Raw genomic sequence first — 23693 nt, forward strand, 5'->3', positions numbered from 1 at the left:
AAGTACTGTACATGTTCGACTTCATGGTGCTATTGATTCTAGTGTACTTTAATATGAAGACAAACAATTTGGCAGTGTTGCCAAACCAATTCATTTCAATGTCATTCGCCTTATTAAGGCTTGATCTGAGGCAATAGTGTTGCATGCATGTCTGGAATAATAATAATATTATTATTAATAATAAATAATTTAAAGAAATAAAAAAATTTTTAAAGTATGATTAATTTTACTCACAGGCACAGTTTGCTACGTTGCAATCATCATTTATGAATCCGTGTCCTTTCCACTTGTCTCATTCTTTGCACTCCCACGCAGCCAACATGTCTAACAATACATATTACATGAACGGAAAACTTCTAGTATGTCACGGATACTGTACGTGGTTTGATCACTTGTCTTGTCTTGCATAGCAACGTTAGGAGTGCGTGTGGGAGACAAATGCAACACGCAGTGACCCTTTCACACATATTTAGGTTTGAGGTCTGATAAATGCGATGCTGTAAACTGGTGGCAACACTTTGTCAGGAGGATGCAGAAATCATCTTTTTGAAACTGCTGCGTGTGAAATTTCTCTCATTTCTGCACAGACTTCCTCTTGGTGTGTTGATGTGAAAACACAGCTTTTAAATTACCTTAGATTGAGGCACTAAAAGTGGAGAGTGGGGGTAAATAGCCTGAAAACCAGCGTGGTACGGGTTTGCGTGTGAAATACGCAAGTGTGAGTGGTATCATGAATTGTTGGGGAATTTCCTCAGACCTGCTGAATATTCATGTCTAGTGTGGATCATGAAACAGGAGAAGAAATATGGCTAATTAGAGCCAACACAACTTGTCTTTTCTCAAATGTGACCTCAATCAACATTTTTTTTTTTTAAAAGTGTCAATGTACAGTGGAACCTTTGAGGTCGAACACAATGTGTTTCTCTGCGATATCTTCGGATATCGAATATAGCAAATTTTCCCATAGGAAATGGAGATTTATTTAATCTAGTGAGGTACTTTTAAGGAAGATTTTAACATTCTAAATTTACAAGTACAATACAAGTGTAAAAGAAATGTGCTCTGTGATTGGCTGGCAACCAGTTCAGGGTGTACCCTGCCTCGTGCCTGCAGTTAGCTGGGATAGGCTCCAGCATACCCGTGACCCTTGTGAGGATAAGCGGTGTAGAAAATGGAGGGGTGGGTATAAAAAAGACAACCACCTTTAATAACTAAAGTGGACTCCTGCTCTTCACGGGGGATAAGGACCGGGCCAGACCACGAATAGCGACAATCCGCGGATAATTGACAGCAACCATAACTGCACAAAAGAATATTTTAATTTCATTTTTTTTTTAAACGCGAAACATTATACAATAAGCGGGGATGAATAGCTACCAAGTATGCGTCCACTGTATTGTAATGAGCAGCCAGGACAAATGCGTGTACCGCTCTCTTACGTCAAATAAGATTAGTTCCTGGTTCTAAGGTTATCGTCTCGTTCATCCATCCATGCAAACATACACAATCAAACAATAAATTGTTGACATATATTTTATAACATTTTTGAAGTACAATAAGTACATTTTAGAAATAGAGGCTACAGTTTATAAAACCTTTCCAGCAGAAATCATTGATGGGCCAGCATCAGCCTTTTTCTCTTGCAGACAGATCTATTTTATATTTAACAAAAAACAAATAAATGAAATTAAAAACAAAGAAAAATCGCTACATTGTTCAATCTTGTGCTACCTTTAATATCCCATGAAAGCACCAGATGTCTGCAAATCTTTTTATATAAAATATAAATTATTGAAAAAATATTCAAATGTTTGTGAACTAAATACAATAAAAAAAGGATCTCATAACAAAAATACTATAAAACATACCAAAAAAAAAAACAACAAAAACAAAAAGGTTTTCCTTCTGACTCCTTTTTGGGGAGATATGCATATGCAACAAACTAAGGGTGAGGGTAAGCTAATGTTCTCTTAAGACATACAGTAGATCTGTGAGACCAAAAATCGCTGTAAAATGTAACATTTTCAAGAGATTTACTCCCCGCATTTGAAACTTAAAAGGCCAACTGTTCTCTGAAAATGCTGAAACCGCTTGTCAACGGATTAGTTCCTCTTCTTACTTAACATGGGAGCTGATATGAAAACAGTATTTTAAACATTTAGGGGGGAAAAAAAAAAAAAAAAAAAAAAAAGTGTAGCTAATGATAAACAGCTGCGGACCGAATTGGTGTCGTCTGTTTATGAGTCAGTGCTATAGATGGCTGGACAAAAATCTTCCCAATGAAACATCAATTGAAACAGTTAGTGGGAGACCCCTATAAGCTAAATACATTATTTCTTTGTGCTAAAGCCGGGTGTGAGAGAATCGCGGTCCCCGTCCTCCCATCTTTTGGTTCCATGCACAAAGCATTACATCCAAAAGACCTCACAAGGCTTTTTGGTTATTATTCCGGCTTTGTCGCTTGCTTGTTTGCGTAATCCGGATCTCAGTGATGCTTTATGAAACACAATCTGTACAAATAGACATCTCCAAAGCTATTTTCATCAATATGGGTAACATTCAGCTACTGTAAACAATAACATTGTATTTATAAGATGATGCTCAACTTTGGCATTTCCCATAAAGCCAGTGTACAGCCCGCTTGCCAATCGTTGCCAATCTCATCTGGAACCAGTGAATCTTTATGCACGAACATACATGGATGGAATCATATGCTCCCTCTACAACTTTCATTTTCAGAGTATACACATATTTCCTGAGCGGGTTCTCATGAGAATTTAGTAGGATTTCCTACAAAAAGTAATGCGCTGCAATCCAATGAAATTTATATATTTAATGGGTAAATAAGAAAAGGTTAAAATTTAGGGTAGAATTAAAGTCAAACTTGGTAAAGTACATCATGAATGCCATGATAACTTTAGATATGGACACAACAATAAGTAACTGATCGTTAAGAGGTGATTGTGTGGAATTGGTTGTTGATTAATCGTAAATTGAGGCAAAATGGAGTGCACGATTTGGCTCAACCACTTGCAGCAACATGACATCTGCTGAAGTCAGCTCTGGCTTGCCGTTGAGCTACATCCACGCTACGGTGACTCCATTATGCTGAGCAATATGCCACTGGCATCGAACAAGGGAGTCCAGTACACTCCAAGAAACATCAAATTCTAAAAAAAAAAAATACTTTAGATTATTATTAAGGTGGCACGATGGACGACTGGTTAGAGCGTCTGCCGCACAGTTCTGAGGACCGGGGTTCAATCCTCGGCCCCGCCTGTGTGGAGTTTCCATGTTCTCCCCGTGCCTGCGTGGGTTTTCTCCGGGCACTCCGGTTTCCTCCCACATCCCAAAGACATGCATGGTAGGTTAATTGACACCTCTAAATTGCCCGTAAGTATGAATGTGAGTGCGAATGGTTGTTTGTTGTATGTGCCCTGCGATTGGCTGGCAACCAGTTCAAGGTGTACAGCGCCTCCTGCCCCACGATAGCTGGGATAGGCTCCAGCACGCCCGCGGCTCAGAAAATGGATGGATGGATGATGAATAATAATTCCACATGGTAAAGAACAGTTCTAATCTGACCATTACAAAATAATAATCGTTCATTTTCATCATAGTCGATATTTAGTCAAATTCCCATCCCTATTTGACAAAAAAATGTAATTCAAAGAGCCCTTTACCAAGAAATCGAGTGCTTGCTTGACAATCAATAAATACAATTTACACCATTTTATGGCAGCCCAATAACAAGGGACAGGACACTCGTTTTGGGTCTAAATTTGGAAAATCCTGGATCACATTAATGAAAATAATATTTCCCAAAATGACACATTTTGTTTGTGGACTGTGATTAACTTTTAATACAATTTCCAACTAAATTCTCACGCGAGCACATTGATTTCCTTCACCTTCTCTCCATCCAACACATGCAGCTTCCTTTCTATCAGTTACCAATTTCCGCAACAAACACTCAATCCTATATCTGCTTTCAGACATTCGGAGAATTCTTTCCTCGACTACACTTGTGACTTTTAAGACTAATTAAACACTGCGGAAAACGACAGTGAACCGACAACTTTTTGTACACTTTAAAACAATCATAGAATTCCCCGCTATGATTGTCTACCGTTTGCTAATACTGCTGGTATATGCAAAAAAAAAAAAAAAAAAAAAATAAAATAAAAAGTTCAGTCAATGTGTCTCAGACAAGAAAGCAAGCACGTAAAAAGGAGTTTCAGAAGCAACGGCTACTTTCAGTTGTCTCGCAGACACTCTTGGTATGAGTAATCTCGCACCATCCAATCCCATCAGTATGCTCCTCCTTAAGGCTTCTACAGTTATACTTGTTTGGTTCCACTGTTATACCTTCATTTTCGATACATTTTACAACATATACAGTATGCCTGCTGCTGGGGTCGCATGGGCTGCTGTCAGCATCAGTAAAATAATACTTATCACCTTAACGCTTTTTGGTCCAAGCTTAAAAAAAAAAAATAAAAAAAAAAACAAAAAAAAAACAATTGTTTTGTCTTGGTCCTCTTGCCTTGTGCTCCACCAGCACGGTGGAACCTACATCCGCAAAAGTACGAGCAGAATATATATCACACCTCCAACGCAACAGGGTATGAATACAGGCTTTTGACTTTGCGTCCTCTTTTAAAACCCCATACGAGCGCGCAACCGTGACAAACCCAGTTAGTCATGAAAAACATTTTCACCCCTTCCCCCTCCCCACAAATATAGGTTCGTTAAGACCACTTAATGAATGCCAGTCCATGTGGCTTCATTGTCTTTTTTGTTTTGTTTTTGTGGATTTTCACTCGTCCGTGTCAGGCTTTACGTCCAACATGGCGTGCAGCTCCTCAGGAGTGTAGCCCAGCAAGCTTTTTAAGTCACAAACAAAGCGGTACACGTAGCGCTTCCCCGACGTCTTGTGGATGATGTTCTTATCGTAGTAGTAGCGTAGGCCACGGCTCAGCTTCTCATAGTTCATTTTGGGCTTGTTTTTCCTCTTTCCCCATCTGCGAGCGACCTAAAGCGCCACGGGAATAAGACAGAAAAACTGGGTTAGGATTTGCAAATCAGATGATGAAATCATGACGACGTATGTTTTGTAGTCAGGGTGATCTCATCAGTGGATACGATCTGGAATGATGTAATCTTATGTTATGCTATCAGCATTAGCAATAAGACTACAACATGAAGGCCAACTAAATCTGCACAAGACTTTCTCGACAAACCGTGAAAGAGGTAGCATATGTAGGTATAAATGGTCTGTACACCAACGATGGGTTTAATTAGTTGTTTAATTGATCATTCAGATTATTCCCATTGTGTGTCCTTTCTTTTTTTCCGCATTTTTTCCATTAATCGTGTAAAAGTTTTTTTCATTCTAATATTTACTGTAATTGTGACTTTACTAAAACGTGAGCGTACACTAGTGATAGACTACGCTATTTGTTCCTAGTCACAAAACGTAGTACCACTGTACTTTGCTTCAACCAGCATTGGTCCTGTTGAGTCGCTCTCATTTAATATTTAAGGGTTGAAACAGTTCTTTGAAATATAATATGTGATCCACTTGTAGGCTCCTTGCGCCTTTTTTTAATGAATAGCTTATGTTTTTGATACTTACAAGAAATGCTAAGAAGAAAAAATGCTAAATGCTGAAATGTTTTATGTATGTTTGAAATTGCCTCACTGAAAATATTTCTAGACAATACAGTTTGCTGCTCAATGTGAGTTTAAGAAATAAAACCGTTATCTCCAAAAAGAAAAATAATTGGTCATTCATTTTAAGTGAAATTGCTTATGTTTTCTTGTATTCATAATTGCAAACTAAGCAAAAATATCCATCCATCCATCCATCCATCCATCTTCTAACGCGTGCGTGCTGGAGCCTATCCCAGCTATCTTCGGGCGAGAGGCAGGGTACACCCTGAACTGGTCACCAGCCAATCGCAGAGCACATATGAACAAACAACCATTCACACTCACATACACACCTACGGGCAATTTAGAGTCTTTCAATCAACCTACCACACATGTTTTTTGGGATGTGGGAGGAAACCGGAGTACTCGGACCAAACCCACACAGGCACGGGGAGAACATGTAAACTCCACACAGGCAGGACTGGGATTTGATCCGTGGTCCTCAGAACAGTGAGGAAGATGTGCTAACCAGTCGTCCAACGTGCCGCCAAGCAAAAATATAATTTATCTAAATACCTGATTATTCGCTAAACATTTTGGTAGGATACAGGAAAAGAAAAATATTCGATAGCTGCAGCCCGAGTGTGCATTGCATTTGTGTATAAAAGGTCTGTTGTTTTATAGCGTGTATAATTATGCAGCTAAATGTGTATTGTATACGTAACGGGTCCATGGAATATGATTACGGATGTTGTATATGTCCTGTATTTTTAGCACATTGGTCTATATGAAACATGTTCTGTTATATACTCTGCATACCAAAGAATGACAAGAAAGCTTGATTTTGATTGGCAATAGTGGATCAAACAAATTCAGTGAAACCCCCATCACTATGAACAAAACATTCACATGATGTAACACGATATAACAAACAAAGACCACTAAAGTAGGTCAACCAGGATCATCGGAGCAATGATTGATCATTACATTTACAGGCAAATGTACCACCAAAATGAGTTTGAATAACGTCACTTTTTTAAGATCAATTAACTGGCGCTTTCAGAAGAAAGTACTTTTGACATGTCTTGCAGGATGGGTAGGAAACAGGTATACAGATCTTTTCCAATTACAGTCATGGAAACAAACAAGAATTGTTTCAAAGTGAAAGCAGCGTTTGTTCATGTGCTTAACTACTTAGGACCTCCCAGCACGTGTGCCGATGACCGGTGGGGTCACAACCTCTCACCTCATCTGGGTCGGAAAGCTTGAACTCCCAGCCGTCGCCTGTCCAGCTGATGAAGGACTGGCAAGACTTATCGGTCAGCAGCTCCAGGAGAAACTGCCACAGCTGGATGGGGCCCGTGCCTGCAGACCACATGAAAGACAAGGTGTTCAATTTTTGGAACGGTGGCTCAAAAAAAAATGTGCAGTGTTGCTGGAGAGCAATTTTATCAGTCTTACTCAATGAAATCCTTGTATTTTGACCACTATAACAATTATAGCCAGCACTGGCTGCCTCCTACATGTGACAACAATTGCCTGTATTCTTCATACATTTGGGCTATAGGGGTAGGTGACAAGAGCAAAGTCTTTTCTTAAGAAAAACATCTAAGCCTAGATACATTTTACAAAAAAAATTCACTGCTGCACAACAATGTACAGAGAAAGAAGGGACGTCATACCCGTGTCAAAGGGAGGATGGAGTACAATGCATCACTTTGTGCTTTTTCATGCCTGATTGTTAAATATTCATATAGGTCGGAAGGGTGTTAAAGTAAGAAGAAGAATCATCTTTTATTGTCATGAACATGCATGCACAGTGAACACATACACATATTAGTGGAACACACTACCTATGTCCTCCCTAAAATGTCCATGGTGTATTCAGTCATCTGGTGGTGGCCCTGTTGTTATTTAAACTTATTAGTTTCTGTAGAGCGTTCCACACTTATGAAATCACTGATTTTAAATGACCTGCCTGTAAAACTCATCCACTCACAGAATACAAACAGAGTGAAATTTATTGTTTAATACAGTAATGTAATAACCAATTTTGGGCTGACAGCTTACAATGACAAAAAAAAAACTAAAAAAAGGGAGTGAAAGCAGAACAAGGACAGTTCTAAAGAAAAATGACTGATTTCGTGTCTGTGCTAGATTGACTGCAGCGCACTTTGATGTTGTGGCTTTTCAGCATATACACTAACCCACCTGCTGCTGAGGCGTGCGAGTTGAAATTACACCTGCCTATGCAGCAAACCGCCCCAGCAAAAAGCACCCCCTCCTCCTCCAAAAAAAAAAGAAGCGAAAGTCGCATCTTTGTATAATGTAAGCAAAAGCGTTCGGGGAAAAAAAACTTGCGGGTTACACACTTGACATGACATTTGTGAGCATACGGCATGTGTTTGAGTGCAGTAAGAATGCATATGGGTGTAACAGACTCTCTTTCACAGCTTTGACTTACATTCCAACGTCTGCCACTGCAACAGTGAGGCCCTTCACCAGTGACGGGCACTCTCGTGCTTAAAACGCAGACTACATTTTCATGAAAAGAAAAATGTTTCCAAAAATATCATACAATGGCCTTGTAGTGAATAAGTGTACAGTAGGGCTTCACATTAGCAGCACTCTCTCAGTATGTGACTCACCCAAATGGAAAATTTGAACCACAAACAGGCTAGCGGGCTGTAAAATGGCCAATGGGGCGATTATGATGATATGAAGGACAATCAATTAAAAAAAGGTGTAATATTTAGTTAGAAAAAATTTTAATTCCTCATAATTTGTGGTGATTAAACCTCAAAGGCAGTCATCCATATTGCTGTATGCAAGATAGTGTTCAAGTGTGGAGTTTACAATTAATGAAAAATTATTGTTGTGCTTGCGCTATTTATAACATTGCAGTTCAACGATAAATTGGAATCAAAGCAAGCTTCCTGGCATGCTGCATTTTATTTATTTTTTTTCATCGAAAGCGCCACTGGGTCAGCTACATTTGTGAGCATTACAATATCAGAATAGATGGAGTTGAAGATGATGCAAGACTGACAGATATTCATGCAGATGGTTGTTTAAATGTTGGTTAGTCCGAGGAAACCATGGAGATGTTGACTAAGTCACTTCATCAACATAATCACTGTGATAAGAAGCCGATTTGAACAACAAGCCTGTCCCAAGCTTGCACTTTACCTTGTTGCTCTTTTTTTTTTTTTTTTTTTTTTTTTTTTAAATCCACACATAAACACAATGCAAGTTACAATGCAAGTGCTGTCTCAAAATAAAGCCTAATAACGCTCACTTTTGACATATGACATTTCAACAGATACAATGTGGGTACTGCTGTGGTTGGAGTATGCAGTGGTTTGGTGCTGCATTGCACCCAGCTGAGAGTCATCACCTTCATTCCAATAATGCTATAAAGCTCACTAAGCACTGTAAACATGTAACATTCGCCCAGGCTTTTACACATCTTAGCAGTCATCCTTCCATCTGTGTCCGATTGGGAGATCATCACACTGTACTTGCTTGTTGTACCATGACAAGGTGTTGGGCAAGATGGGTTAAATAAATAAATACTGGGGTTTGGTAGACATCTTATGAAGGACAGTGTAGCTTTTTTATATACTGGATTTGTGTTTTTACCCTGAATAGTGTGACCCTACTCTTCATTATCTAACAATGTCTTCCTCAAAACATATTCTCCTGACTATTATTGACCCTTTTGAAACTGATGACCAATTACCTCGTAAATGCTAAATTCAGATGCTATCCTGTTACTTGACAATAAAGAGTTACTGCTGATGTATCCCTTTCAGTGCTGACATTTTCCACTCTTAAAAATGCTTTAGTCAGGTTAGCAGCTCTTTACATTTCTATGAAAATAGACTGGGTTTTAAGGTGCTTGTTTAGTTACTAATTAATCTATCGATAATACATGATGTGAATGTGTGACAAATACCATAATTAACTAAAGCATGGAAATTATACAACCTCAAAACATTTGTTAACAGTTTTCTCGGATTGGATACTATTATACCACAAGTAGGGCATGTGGCTGACTGTTGGTAAAAACTGGCAGGTTTGAACTACATTTGCATCAGAGGAAGGTTGAAAATTTACATTCTCTTGTCTCTGAAAATGCCACACGAGATGAAGCGATCATTTGACTCTGGCTGGTTGTGTGCAAGGGCAGGCATAATTTCAGTTTCAGCAGCGTTGCTAAGACGATCTGGAAAATGTAGGTTGAGATGCGGGCGACAGATAATAAAGAGGAAGGTTTGAAGCGAACAAAGAGACAAGAAAAAGCAAGACACAAATAGAAAACGACTGCACAAGCACCATGTATTTTGTGGCTTGTAATGTGCATGAATTGGATTACTTGTATTTCTTGGTTGAAAAGGGGAGATGAACTGCATCGAAGTTTTGCAGAGCATTAACTAGTGTATGACGATAAATATGGGTAGTCTTGGACAAAGCTTTCTTTGACCAGAATAAATTGGGTCCTGTGCAAACGAAATGTACTGTTATTAAAAGAAGTATTTCAAAGTGATTCAATATTACTCCGGTAATACACATTTTCCTAACCCCCAACAGTTCAGAAATTAAGCCAAAATGTTTTCTTATAGATGGCGGTGTTTTCAGTGCAGCACGAAGGTAATGTTTGTGGAAGCAACATGACTCTCATTTTTGGCCAGGTTGTAAGGATCTGCTCATAGGTGCACTGTGAATATAAAATACAGTGTTTAACCTTTCAAACTAATTCCTAATTCCTGCTCACCTGTGTATCCTGCCAGTGCCGCGGCTGGAATGACAGGTTTGTCTTTGCTGAGGTCCGAACGTTCCCTCACATAGTCTTTAAAGGTGCCCTTGGGCTTGTGGCCGTGCAAGGCCGTGGGGTAATCCTCCGAGTCGAAGCTGTCGTACGAAGGTACCCGCTGTAGGCTGCTGAACGACGACTGGCTGCTCCAGGACTGTGTCAGACGGTCGCAGCTTTCAAAGCTCTCGATACTTTCAAAAGAGTCCTGGCCACCCAGCTTACCTAAACAGAAATGGGAAGTTTAAAAGCAAGTCCCATTAGATACTAAAAAATCTATTGTATATCTGTAGCTATACCTATAGCTATGCCTGAATGTGGAGACACTACTAACTATTGAACGCTACATAGAGAATAATCAACTTCCATGTTACAGTTCAAATTTAATGATGGACAGAGAAAAAAATGTTATATGCTGTGTTGACCCATTGAGCATTAAATGGTGTTTGTCTGACACTTTTTCTTGATAAAAGAAAACATCACTTATTTCCGGAAAATTTCACTATGCGGCACTGTACCATGATGTCTTTCTGTTCTTTATATTTATGGAGTTAAGCCACTTACACAATGTAGGGGGGGAACCCTGATCAGCAGTAACAATCTAAACCATACCAGGCCAAACCAACATAAACTTGTTAAAAAGTGTCTTCACCTTAATACATACTGAGCTAGTTTTAGGCTTTTATTAATGAAACAGTAACACAACAACTCACCCCTCACTTTCTATACAGTAGTCCTTTGTATAGTTCAACCTCTGCATTTCACACCTCATTTCACTTGTATAACCGCCATTTGGATTTGATTCAAATGGTATTATACAAATTGTCTGGCTATTTTTGGTGTTGGGAAAGATAAGGCCTTTCATTGGTGAGTTATTAACAAATGACAGATAATGCAGCACCCCGATTGATGCCAAAATCTTTGACTGGACAAATTGGAGCCACATGTGGATATCAGTCAACGGGCGAAAATACTTTCCCACGAGAGCACAATGTGGAGCTGAAAAGTCGCATGTGGTGCGTGGGATGCACAGGGATTGGAGCTCGTACATGGCACTGGGTGGAGAGAATGCAAGGCACATGTTCATATGTGGAAGTGGAGGAAACAATCCAAGCTTTACCAGACATAATTGTTATCATCACTGCTAATCGCGTAGTTGCTGGGGGAGAAAATAACCATGAAAAACGAAGGCAAAAAACAAAAAAACCTGCCCTTGTTAATCAAAGATGACACCTCACACATCTAATTTTTATGGAATGAGTTGCAACAGGGCGGCACGGTGGCCGACTGGTTAGAGCGTCAGCCTCACAGTTCTGAGGACCTGGGTTCAATCCCCGGCCCCGCCTGTGTGGAGTTTGCATGTTCTCCCCGTGCCTGCGTGGGTTTTCTCCGGGCACTCCGGTTTCCTCCCACATCCCAAAAACATGCATGAATTGGAGACTCTAAATTGCCTGTAGGCATGAGTGCGAATGGTTGTTTGTTCCTATGTGCCCTGCGATTGACTGGCAACCAGTTCAGGGTGTACCCCAAGAAGAGCTCTTGTATCTCAATTGGGACAATCCTTGGATAAATAAAGGATAAATTTACAAAAGTAGAACAATTAACCACAACTTCCAGTTGCGTGAAGTTTTTTTGTTTTTTTTGAATGACTCATGATTAATTAAGGAACATTACGAAAAATTCTGACAATGTAAATGTGTATTATCATTTTGGTCCAGCTGTCCAAACAACATACTTATGTTTTAGTATTGGGCTTTAAAGGCAGGTAGTGGTGTGTCTGTATGTATCAGTTTGACAATAAAAAAAGCTGATGTTTTCCCTCGACCTAGAATATGAAAAGCAGGTTTGCAGAGAGCACAAACCAACAAGAGGACCCGTTCTTCCTCTTCCGATGGCATCGGCACACTCAACACATGCACTCAGACAGCAATGACACACACAAACAACACTGGCATGCCTCACAAACACCCCATGCACATTTTACAAAGCACGCAATATAAACAAAACACGAATCTGCACACTACAAAGCCCTGCAGACTATTGTGAGCTTCGATCTTAAATCTATTCCATATGTTTTGATGCGTGACCGCCTCACCTCTGCTCAGACGTCCCACACACATGTTGTCAGGGGATACCACCTCCTGTTTGACAGAGAAGTAGTCGCCCTGCAGGGGATTGAGGGGCGTGTCCCGTAGGATGACAGCAGGGTATTCGCTCTCGTACTTGAGCGTCAGTAATTCCTCTGAGCTGATGGGGTGAAGCGTCTGGTAGGACTCTGTGATGAAGCTGGGCTCCGAGTATTCAGAGGGGGGAACGCACTGGGCATGCTCAACGCCATAGCCTGGAGATGGGAGGGAGCAGAGAGAAAGCAGAGCAGGAAAGAGAAGAGCAAAACAGAGGAGTGAGATCAATCTTTTGAGTAAGCAGAGTCATCATCCCTCATGTGAAGACTATAACAACTGTGGCAGAGGACACTGTGTGGGCTCAGCCAAGCCCTTCACTGATAAGCCATTGAGGAAAATCACAAGACTTCTACCAAAAAAAAAATATAAATAAATAAAAATAAACATGCAGCAATGTGAACTTTAAGACAACCGTTTAACATCTCCTTTAATTCGTATGGATCATTCTTGCTCGTGTTCATCACAATAATCCCTGTCGCTATCTGCGTGATTATTTTTTTTTTATTAGAATAAACCCTGCAAGTGGAGCGATTCACTGTGTACGATTCTGGCTTTTTACCCATCTACATAATCATCTTGTATCATTTATAATTCAAAATTAGTCTTGTTTGGAATCAGCCCTAAAAGCCCGGGAAGTTGAAGAAAACAAAGACTGAAAGAACTTAGATCAGAAATACACTGATGTTACTGTGACAAGCAAAATGTTGTGACTAACTGTTTTGGATAATATTTTTAAAACTCTATAGGGTTCTTGCTTTCATACATGAAAAGAAATTCAAAAACAAATAGACTGTGATTGAAAGGAAAAAAGATTTAGGCAAGATTACTAATTTATAAGCACACAACCACTGAAAAACCTATACTATAATGCTTTGCGTCAATGGAAATTAAAAATAGGAAAATGTTTTCTTCACGGTTTGAATGTCCTGGCCTATTTTAAGCTAGCATCCTATAATATTACAACATGGATGAAATTGAGTGTGGCAAGTACTTACTGACAAAGTAGTCTGAGGTATAACGGGATTCCTGGAAGTTGGAGGTCAGTCCGTTGTTGGGGTAATGCTTTGTATCCTCTTCATGAAAAATAGATAAAGAATCAGTTGCTGAGCGTCAGTGACCTCAACATTGATTTTATGTATCACGTAACTGCATACAGCATTATGAAATATTAATGATCTCAGCTAACGTGTGCCTTCCTGTTCGGCTCTTGTTACTATAGCAAATATCGACTAAATGAATACAAGCAAAGATCACATCTCTCGTGTGGGTTTCTCACGTATTACATTTTAGAGTCATCAACCTTATAACCTGTGTGAGAAAATGGCTGTGTTACCTTTTTGAAGCATTTCTAAATGCTCCCAAAGGATGTCGCCCACAAAGTCAGGTGCTAAGTCCAGGAACCGCTCCTTGCCCATGGCGCACAGGCTGCCACCATTCATGCAGAATCTGTCAAAGTCTACGTTCTTCAGACTGAACTCGTTCACAGTCCACGTTAGCCACGCTGCGACGTGATTTTCTGTCCACTGTCTGGGGTCTGGAGAGGATCAGATGCAGTGATTGGCACTAACATTTTAATCATGCTTGACTCTTACGTATACATGTGTGCTGCATTTTACACAAACATAAGTTACTGAATTTTCCAGCATTAACTTGCTGCACATGATGGTGTTATGTTGTGTTTTGAGAAATGCGCTGAATATAACCTGCCATAATTAGTCAATTTAAATCACACAGTGAGGCATCAGTAGATGTAAACAAGCAGAAGCTAAAGGAGCTATGACTGTACAATTCCACTGACAAATCCAGACAGCCCTGCTGTTACCCAACTGCAGGAACATGCTCTGCAGTTGGCCTCAATTAGGAAGCTATGTAATTACTTTGCTGTCTACAATCTCAGGATGCTGCAGTCAGCCTGAAATGAAACATAGCGCATGTGAGGCCGCGCCATCTTTTGCATATCCTGTTATCAACTAAAGGATCTGATGTTTCGTATGAGGCACATTGTGGTTTTGAGGGCTCAGTTTTTGCTAAAATGGAAACCCCCCATTAAAACAACTAATTGGTGTACAAGCAAGCTCTACCTTTGGGGATACCCAGTCGCTGTTGTTCTTTGGTGAAGCCACTGAAAGTAGCCTTTAGAGCTTGGGACATCATTTCTTTACTTCCAGGAGTTAGCAGGGGAACATCTCCACACTCCGGATCTGCAAATGCACAAATTACAAGGAGGAATGATTTTGCGAATATTCTGGTGAAATTTGTTACATATTATTGTTACGTATTCTTTTGCAGATGGTAACCACATGATATAGCAAAAGAAACAGTTATACAGTTAGTTTACGTCAAAAACTGTGCTCATACAGACACAAGAACACACATCCATTGCAAACATAGGTCTGACTGTAACAATATTACAATATCACCATCTTAAACATTTGAAGCCATAGTAACATCAATATAATCTTATGTGTCAAATTATAGGCATGAACTGGAAAGAGCATTTGAGCATTTCCTTCGCACATGGCATTTACTAGCAAGTCAATAATTGATGGGAAGGGTCATGGGACAATCTGTCTCTGAATGTTCTGAACTCCTGTTTTGATGCCACTGTCATATTGAGCAGGAAAAAAAAATATGCCTGGAGGAGTTGTCGCACAGCATGATGCCAGTTGCGACTCAATCTACCGTTCACACAATCAACAGGATTCTTAATATGAATTACTTGATTGTGCCCTGCGATTGGCTGGCGACCAGTCCGGGGTGTACCCCGCCTCTCGCCCAGAGTCAGCTGGGATCGGTTGGCTCCAGCATGCCAGTGACCCTAGTGAGGATAAGCGTATGGAAAATTTATGTATTACTTGGTCGTTATCGAGGAAGAGACCTGATCTGAATTTGATGAAACATTGTTCTAGTCAGGACACACAATGCCCAAAATATCTCCTGAAGCAAATATTTTTCACCTGGTGTCCTACTTCGAAATAAACAAGTTTTTTTTTTCCATTTCTCCAAAGGCTAAACTCTACCACACATACCTTCAGATGTGGGTGGGGTGGGGAGGGAGTAATGCCTGGTGCCCATCAGTGACACCATGACCCCGTTTTAGCCCTCCTACAATGTTGCCCCGACACAGTGGACCTACTGTCGCCAGACCAAGCAATGGGTCAAACCCTGAGAAGGATCAAGGGTCAAGAGATGAGGTGATGATGTCATCTAGGCTGTCGGCGAGGGCAAGCCAATTTGGGGGTTGTGAGCTGTCTAGAGGGTCTCAGTCAGACACTATGCTCACTGTTCTCTGCTCACAGCCACTGGGCACCCAGTAGGGAACAGAACTCCCTTTGATGCCTTTAAACAGTGCCTGATGACTCGCGCTCATCCAATTAGATTGACCAGACTAAAGAAGTGTGGGATACACAGGCCAACAAGGGAGATGATAAAGGGACAATGGGCAAGACTCAGAGGCCATCAAGTTTACTAGGATAGACTGCAAATAATTAACTGGACAAATACTCGACAAATCAGTCACAAAAAAAAAAGAAGTTCAAATTAATGTCAAAAGTGTGGCCATAGTTATTTTAACAACCAAGACGGGTACAATGTGGTCCATTATTACTGGCAGTCAGACCGAGTCATTATCTTATCTGATAAGCTTAAGTCAGTATATGAGTTACAGTTTAAGTAGATTTTGAGTGCTTTGAAGATGAATAATCAATTCACAGGTTTACATTTGCACAGTTCTGTATGTGGTTTGATTTCATGATTGATAAAGCAACCATGTAAAAATTCTAGCTTCAGTTATTTTGATAAAAGAATGGATTTTAATTAGTTTTCCTGAGCCGGCACGGTGAACGACTGGTTAGCGCATCTGCCTCACGTTCTGGGGACTGGGGTTCAAATCCCGGCCCCGCCTGTGTGGAGTTTGCATGTGTTCTATGTGCCCTGCGATTGGGTGGCGACCGGTTCAGGGTACCCCGCCTCCCGCCCGAAGATAGCTGGGATAGCCTCCAGCAGCCCGCGACCCTAGTGAGGATAAGCGATTAAGAAAATGGATGGATAGTTTTCCTGACTTTATGGATCTGTAACATTGGTTTACAGAATGGGAGAGCTCTAGCGTTGTGTTGTTAGCATTAGCACTGTGACAGTTGTGTGCTGTGATTGCTAAAACAATTTTCATTGTTGATCAATTGTATTCCGCAGATTTGGGGTTAGGGTTTGTGGGGGGGAGTGGTCGGCCAGGGAGGGGACAACAAAAATCATTTGTGTTGGTGTTCCAGATAAAAATAAAATAATTTTAAAAAACACTAAAGAAACTACATTAGAAAATGAGATGCAAGCTTTTCATTGGACAGAGATGATTTTCTTATTTCAGGCAAATATGCTTGAAATTGCCAAACATGATATATAACTGTATATCCGCCAAATATTTTTTTTCTAGTATTCTATTAGTTAGCTAATTCAGCTGTTTTGTGGGTGTCGTACTGTTTGTGCTAATGTTTATGTCACCATTAATAATTTTTTAGGATTGTGCGATGCAAGTTCAAACGCTATTACATGATAAATTTCTCAATGTATATTTAAAGATTATATGCAATTTATCTCAATTGTTAGTGTAACTAAAAAAGAACTAATTATTCATAAATGTTGCTTGCTTTAAGTCTGAGTTCATAGAAGGCCCAGCAAGAAGGTAAACTGGTAGGGGGAGGGGAAAAAAAAAAAAAAAAAAGGTTGTGTCACAACAGCATCAAACCCACATATTACGCTATGGCGTTGAGCATGCCCAGTGCGTTCCCCCCTCTGAATACTCGGAGCCCAGCTTCATCACAGAGTCCTACCAGACGCTTCACCCCCATCTCCACTGGGCTGGTGGTATTATGTGACAGCAGCGCACACTAAAGCACCGTACGCTTCATTCCTGCCAATGACCACTCACTGACGTCTCAACCTCGTCTGGAATTCTCAGCAGCTTTCCCTCATTTCGCCCATGTAACCCATGTCAGCTTGTGTGAAATTAGGTTTGCCTTTTTCTTTTCTTTATATCTCTATGCTCCTATACTCTATGTGTCTAAAAGAAAATAAGTGGTCATTTTACTCCATTATGCATGTGATTTAGTAGTATCTTGAAAAGGTATGTCACTATAGAATGCCAAAGTAGGTGATCATCATTTTGAAAGTATAATATATAATTTGCTGCAAATAGAGTAAACACTGGTGTTCCACAGTTATATGAGCTGACACACACATTTCCCATCCCATATTTCCATTTGGGAATAAATTATCATATGAAAACTAGACAAGTAGTCTCAGAATAATAAAAAGAAAAACAAAAAAGCGCTTATGTCATCTCCATTTGTTTAAAAAATAATGTTTACATTACATTTGCTGCAAGTTGAGATGGGACTGTGGCTCAGACAGTCTGTGCTTTGATGTGAAGGCCATGTCGAAGTGTGACCGTTTTATTTAAACTGGATCGAGTCGAGTTGGTCTGCACTTTCCAACTTCTTGAGCCTGTCCTTGCTATCGCTTTCATCAGCCCTTACAACTTGTAACTTGTCATTTAAGACTTGAAACCACTTTGGCACAAAATCCTCCATCAAAGACACAACACTAAGAGCTGCCATTAAACACTTTTTTGATGAGAGAAACATGAGCTATGGTGATCGTAAATGGCAAATTGCAAAGATTTATTTTGTTTGTATTTGGATAATGAAGAAGATAATCCCTCATTAGTCCCATAGTAAATAATGACCTTAGTAATGGAAATAATGGCATCATAACCAACTGGGGATTTCGTGTCTGTAGTGTTTAGATACAGAGGAGTGTTTTTATTAAAAAAAAAAAAAACAGGCCAGTCAAATTTGAATGAATTAAAAAACACAAAACAAACAAAAATAAAATCACAATGTTTGTAAAATAAGTTTCTAAAATCCTGAAGAAAAAAAAAAAAGGTCCACCCTTGAGCTGCAGGACTGTGTGGGCGTGTCCACTAAAGGCACTAAAGACAGCCGAAGCACCTGTCAATCAAGTACATTTGCTCATACGCTGTGTGCTCAAGTGTCTGTAGTCAGCTACTGGCTGTATACCGCGTGCCGCTGTGGTTATGGTTAATAAATAGTTAACTTTCCTGTGTAGCTGTTATGTTGGGAGACTCACACACAACAACTCAGAGCTAGGCACTAACATTTTGGACAACCTGCCATGGTCGAGCGAGCTCCTTAGCTCGCAAACATAATACACAGTTAATTTTCCCCTAAGTGTCTCTGTTGTGTGGCTCGACGTAAGGCGCATGGAGCAAGACTGTGGAGTATTGGAAGGAGCCAATGGCGGTCCACAATTCCAGTAGCAGCTAATACCTACAAGCCTAGCTGCTAGTAGAAGACCACTTCGCAATGGAGCCGTCCAACTCACCGCTGGTTCGCTGTGTGAGCCGCACGTGGGTCACCACAAAACAGACAATAGCCCAAATAACACAAAACACTTCAGGGAATATGCCTTTTTCGGGGGGTAGGCATAGCTTGATGACTAGCTGCACAATGTAGTTCTGCTAGAAACAAGCCAAGCTATTATTACGTGCAGGTAACTCACAATTCCAGGGAATAGCCATAGACAACGCTCGTTAGTTTTATAGTGGGGGAGGGCCTCATGCCAGAAAGTATACGCTCCAGCACGCTGTCATCACAGGTCTAGTTTTTAGCCCTGCCCAAAAAAAATAAAAAATAAATAAAAATCCCCCCAAAAAGTTTTAAGCTATATCTCAACAATTCAGGACTAAATTGTTCTCAGTTTTTAGCACTTACCTTCAAACATATTTAATGTATTTAGAAACAAAACACAAAAATGACTTTGGTCGAACTTTAAGCCAGAGTCAAACCAGCAATTTTCCAATTGGATGCTGGCCACTTTCACCCGTCAGTCATGACATTCATGAAGCAAGTAGGCATGCATTTTACAATTCAAGTCAAACTAACAATTGAAGTGCTTACAGTGTACATTTTACTGTACGTGTCGGACACACACATTCCAAACTGTTGACAATTTACGCACATTTTTATACAGCATTTCCCCTTAAATTCTGAGTGTGTACATCATAAACTAACTTAGAATGCCAAAATTGAGCTGAATGAAGACATAATTTTCTAGTACTGTAATCCATATTTGTATTGTTACACTTCGATGGATGTTACTAGTTGTCGATATGTTGCAATTTAAGGGAAAAAAACACCACCGATTATTTTCTACATGTACATTGATTTGTTGAACTTTTGTGAATTGCACTATAGACAGGCACGCCAGTGCAGAGAGAATATACACCATGCTAAAGGACTAATGGTAATAGCGCCATCATCTCTGGGAATGATCCATATGAAACTTATCTGCGGCAGAGAGCTAATGTGCAGTGTACATCCATTAGTGAAAGAGGCAAAGCTAGCATCATTCTAGGCAGTATCTAGTAAATGATACCCTGATAGGATTTCAATGCCTACAAGTCCCATTAGAAACGCAATGGGCAAGCAAGTTCCAGCATCCACAAGTCATCACTTTCCACTCTATCCACTTAGCTTTAAAAAACATAGGAGTGGCTCTGTCAGGGTGGAAAATACACTGTAGAACATATAGAAAGGTCTCATTTTGTATGTTGGCTATTCTGAGAAGTGAATCAGTTGTTTAGGCATTGATAAACACACCCCTCTCACTAATATACAGTATGAGTAATGGGGAGGCTGCTGACTGTGCTGGTTTCCCAAAGGGAGTCTCACAAACAAGCTGTGCACCTTTATAGTTCCAGCCTTACCAACCACGCCCGTTCCGGACAACTGACGAAGGTTCTGGTAAGAACTGAAAGCTGCTAAACTAAAAACATTCACACCTGAACTAACTAAGCCTGAGAACCAGAGCGTGGGTGTGAAATTTAGATTTCTTTCAGTCTTTGGGTCTACAAGAGGCAAGAGCAGGGCAAGGTTGAATAGGATAACCAGGGAACATCCTGGGGAGGTGGGTGCTTCAGGACCGCTAAGTATGGGGGATGAGTCACCAGCCTGTAATATGATCCCATGAACGGGATCTCAAGGCTCCCTCACTTTTCTGTGTCTGTGGTGTGACATCACTGTGGGATCAGTGCCATCTCCCAGCCTCTGTTGGAGACTCGCTTCATTCATAAAGCCCAAACTGCAGCCTCCACTCTTGTGATGCAATGACACAAGCATTGCATGAAACCAAACCCAAAACAAAAGGGACAATATGCTTTTTATCATGCAACTGCACTATAATTAGCCCTGCAGAGTTTATTCAGTGAATGGCTGTGGGTTTGTGTGAGGAGCAGACGTGGGGAAAAAAATGAGGAAACGATGCAAAAAGGCTATTTTTTTCTTCTGTATGCTCCTCTTTCGTCTTTAAAAAAAAAAAAAAAAATGTTAAGAGTCAATTTCCTGTTGCTAAGTGGTCACTTCCTGTGGGTAGTCAGGAGAGTTGTGGGTTCAGGTACAGGTCAGATACTTAAGATTCACCACTAAGGTGTTTCTGAATATATCCCAAGAATATAGTTCTCGCTGAAGCAGGAAAAAAAGGAACGGACGCCTTGGCTTTATGCCAAAACCTTACAATTGGCACTTTAAGGCATGTCTGCCTACCCACACAGCCTACCGGAGGTGACTATTTTATCTGGGAGAACCTTTGATGGAGATACTATCAGGACCTTTGGTCTGAGACCATGGGCCCATACACCCCCCCAGATATCCATGGGGCCCATTCAGCACCACAGAGTGATGAAGTGCTGGCTGAGGGCAGCAGTGGAGTGAGAGTAGGAGGGTGGTGTGGCAGTCTGGTTTTGAGAGGGCTGCTTGTTCATACAGCTGTTTAGATTTCCATCTCAGTTACAAGTACCTGGAATAGAAGTGTAGAACCAGTTCAAACCAACGTGAAGGCCAGAATTCTCCTAACGCAGGACAGTGTTGGCAATATTGGATACACAAACCAGGACCATCCTTCCTGCACAGACCATGATGCTGAAACAGTAGTTTTATTCTTAGACAGCAACCACTGGCTTTTGGCTGCCCTGTTGGAGCACAAGCCTGTGGTGGTGTACAGAGGCTGTGCGGCATGAGGCCACTCCTGCTGACATCTGTCTTTGGCAATGAAACTGGAGTTGTCCCGAATCTTCACCACCGCAGACACGCCGGCAACTGAAGTAGACAATGAGTGAGACCAATACAGCACGGCTGCCATACTGTCCTTCTATTTCCTCTATCCTCTCCCTCAGGCTCTCAAATCACATTAGCTTATGATGTGGTAAAACTACCGTTGGTTTTTAACTCTCTGCCCTTAGCCCTAAGAGATGCTGAACATATTTTCACCAATAGTTGAAAGGTACTTTTTTTTGCGGTAAGTGGGGAAACTAAATACTTTCAGCATGATTAGGTTGCCAATTTGCTTGTGTAACTGCTTATGAGCAGTGTTCTGAGTCTCCAATGTGTGAAAAGGCCTGTGGTTTAGGTGTGCCTCAAGTTTCAGTAAAGTCTTTTCACAGTAAATCACCCTTCTTTTTTTTCTTTACTTTAAGTTAGAACACAACAATAACCAGAGTGCAGACCACGGACATTTGTCACGTATAAAATTAATGGGTGAACAGTCAAATTATCTTAACTGCCAAAAGTAAATAGTTTTATCCAAATCAGATGATAAAATGTCCCAAAAATCAGTATTTGCATCAATTACAACTTGTGAGAGATAGCTGAATGCTAAATGGGATTTTCTAAGTGGAACTTTAAAAACAGAGCAAAAAATGTTTTACAGGTTATTACATCCAACATTTTTGGAGATATTTTGAAATCGTGTTGTTATTTAAGGTCATAAAGGCAGGTCAAAATGTAATGGTGACATCATTAGAGGAAATCAAATATAAAATATAGGTATTAAAAACTAATGTAATGGGGACATCATTAGACAAAAAAAATAAAGTATTTTAAAAACTTCAATCGGGAAGTTACATAGATTAACAAACACAAAAGTTAAAATCGGTGTGTTACCAAATTGTCCACAGTACAGAGCTCACAGTCTCGTACAAGTGCCAATGTCGCCCTTGTGAATTCAATACTAAGAATTCTCCTGAGGCATATTCCCACACTAAGCAGGAAAAAATTAAACTGACATTCAAGTGTTCCACTGGAGAATGCAGGTGGTTCGAGTCCAGGCTCGGTCCCTGTTGTAAACAAACAGGGGATGCTCTGTGGGAAATGTTTGGGCATTAAACCAAACAGACGACACATCTGACAAACAGTTTACTCTGTATGTTGAGTTTTTTTCCTCGGAAAAAAATGGCCCATTTTTTTCCCATCTTAGATGAAACATTCCGGGTTCCTTATGTAACTGGGTATTATTTGGGGCAGCCATATCATTTTCTCTGCTCGATGGACCATTGTTTGAAGAAGTAAATTTAACATGCAGCAAATTATAGGAAACTTTAATTTTGAGTTTCTTTACCTCTCCATTTTGCCATTGTCATAAAAAATACTGTTGAATATTGGGGATATGTATCAATTATTCAATTAATTGAAGAATTCAGCTGATGATTAATTGCTTCAAAGCAATTGAAGTTGCCATCAAAAGAAGGGCTGTTCAACTCATTTGCGGTCTAAAGTAGTCCATCATGACATCAGCTATGAGTAGCTAAGCTACAGACCCCTGCTATGGCCACAACTCTTTCTTCATTGTCAGATCAAATCATTATTCTGATCTATACAACAGTCTGTTATCAAGAAAGGAGTTTAGAACATTCAAAGAAAGATTTTGCCATCCCTAAAACAATTAGCTGATTCAACATTAGTAATAAAAACATTATACTCAAATGCTAATCACCAGTGGAAATGTCTTCATCACCAAGATGACATTTAAAATATGTATTTTTCAACTTCTCATAGTGGTTGGTGGGAAAGTATGCATGTGCAGGAGGCAAGCTATGGGCTACAGATGGATACTTTATATATAAATGCCTCCCACATACTACAGTGTTTTCATCCTGCATGGTTAACATTCCACCTGTTTTAAAATCACTAATG

The 23693-nt window shown here is 40.2% G+C and overlaps 1 protein-coding gene across 1 annotated transcript in view; it reads right to left on the reverse strand.

The window, feature by feature from the left end:
• Positions 1-1517: 1517 nt before the first annotated feature.
• ets1 (v-ets avian erythroblastosis virus E26 oncogene homolog 1) overlaps positions 1518-23693 on the reverse strand; it is a 34653-nt gene continuing 12477 nt past the window's right edge. The window contains exons 2-8 of the mRNA XM_061782305.1: positions 14733-14852; positions 13985-14185; positions 13647-13724; positions 12564-12809; positions 10433-10693; positions 6902-7020; positions 1518-5035 (exon numbers count right to left, since the gene is read on the reverse strand). Coding sequence (XP_061638289.1) covers positions 4820-5035; positions 6902-7020; positions 10433-10693; positions 12564-12809; positions 13647-13724; positions 13985-14185; positions 14733-14852 — 1241 coding nt within the window. The 3' untranslated portion in view covers positions 1518-4819. The remainder of the gene's footprint in view (positions 5036-6901; positions 7021-10432; positions 10694-12563; positions 12810-13646; positions 13725-13984; positions 14186-14732; positions 14853-23693) is intronic.

The sequence above is a fragment of the Phyllopteryx taeniolatus genome, chromosome 8, assembly GCF_024500385.1.
Source record: "Phyllopteryx taeniolatus isolate TA_2022b chromosome 8, UOR_Ptae_1.2, whole genome shotgun sequence".
NCBI classification, from domain to species: domain Eukaryota; kingdom Metazoa; phylum Chordata; class Actinopteri; order Syngnathiformes; family Syngnathidae; genus Phyllopteryx; species Phyllopteryx taeniolatus.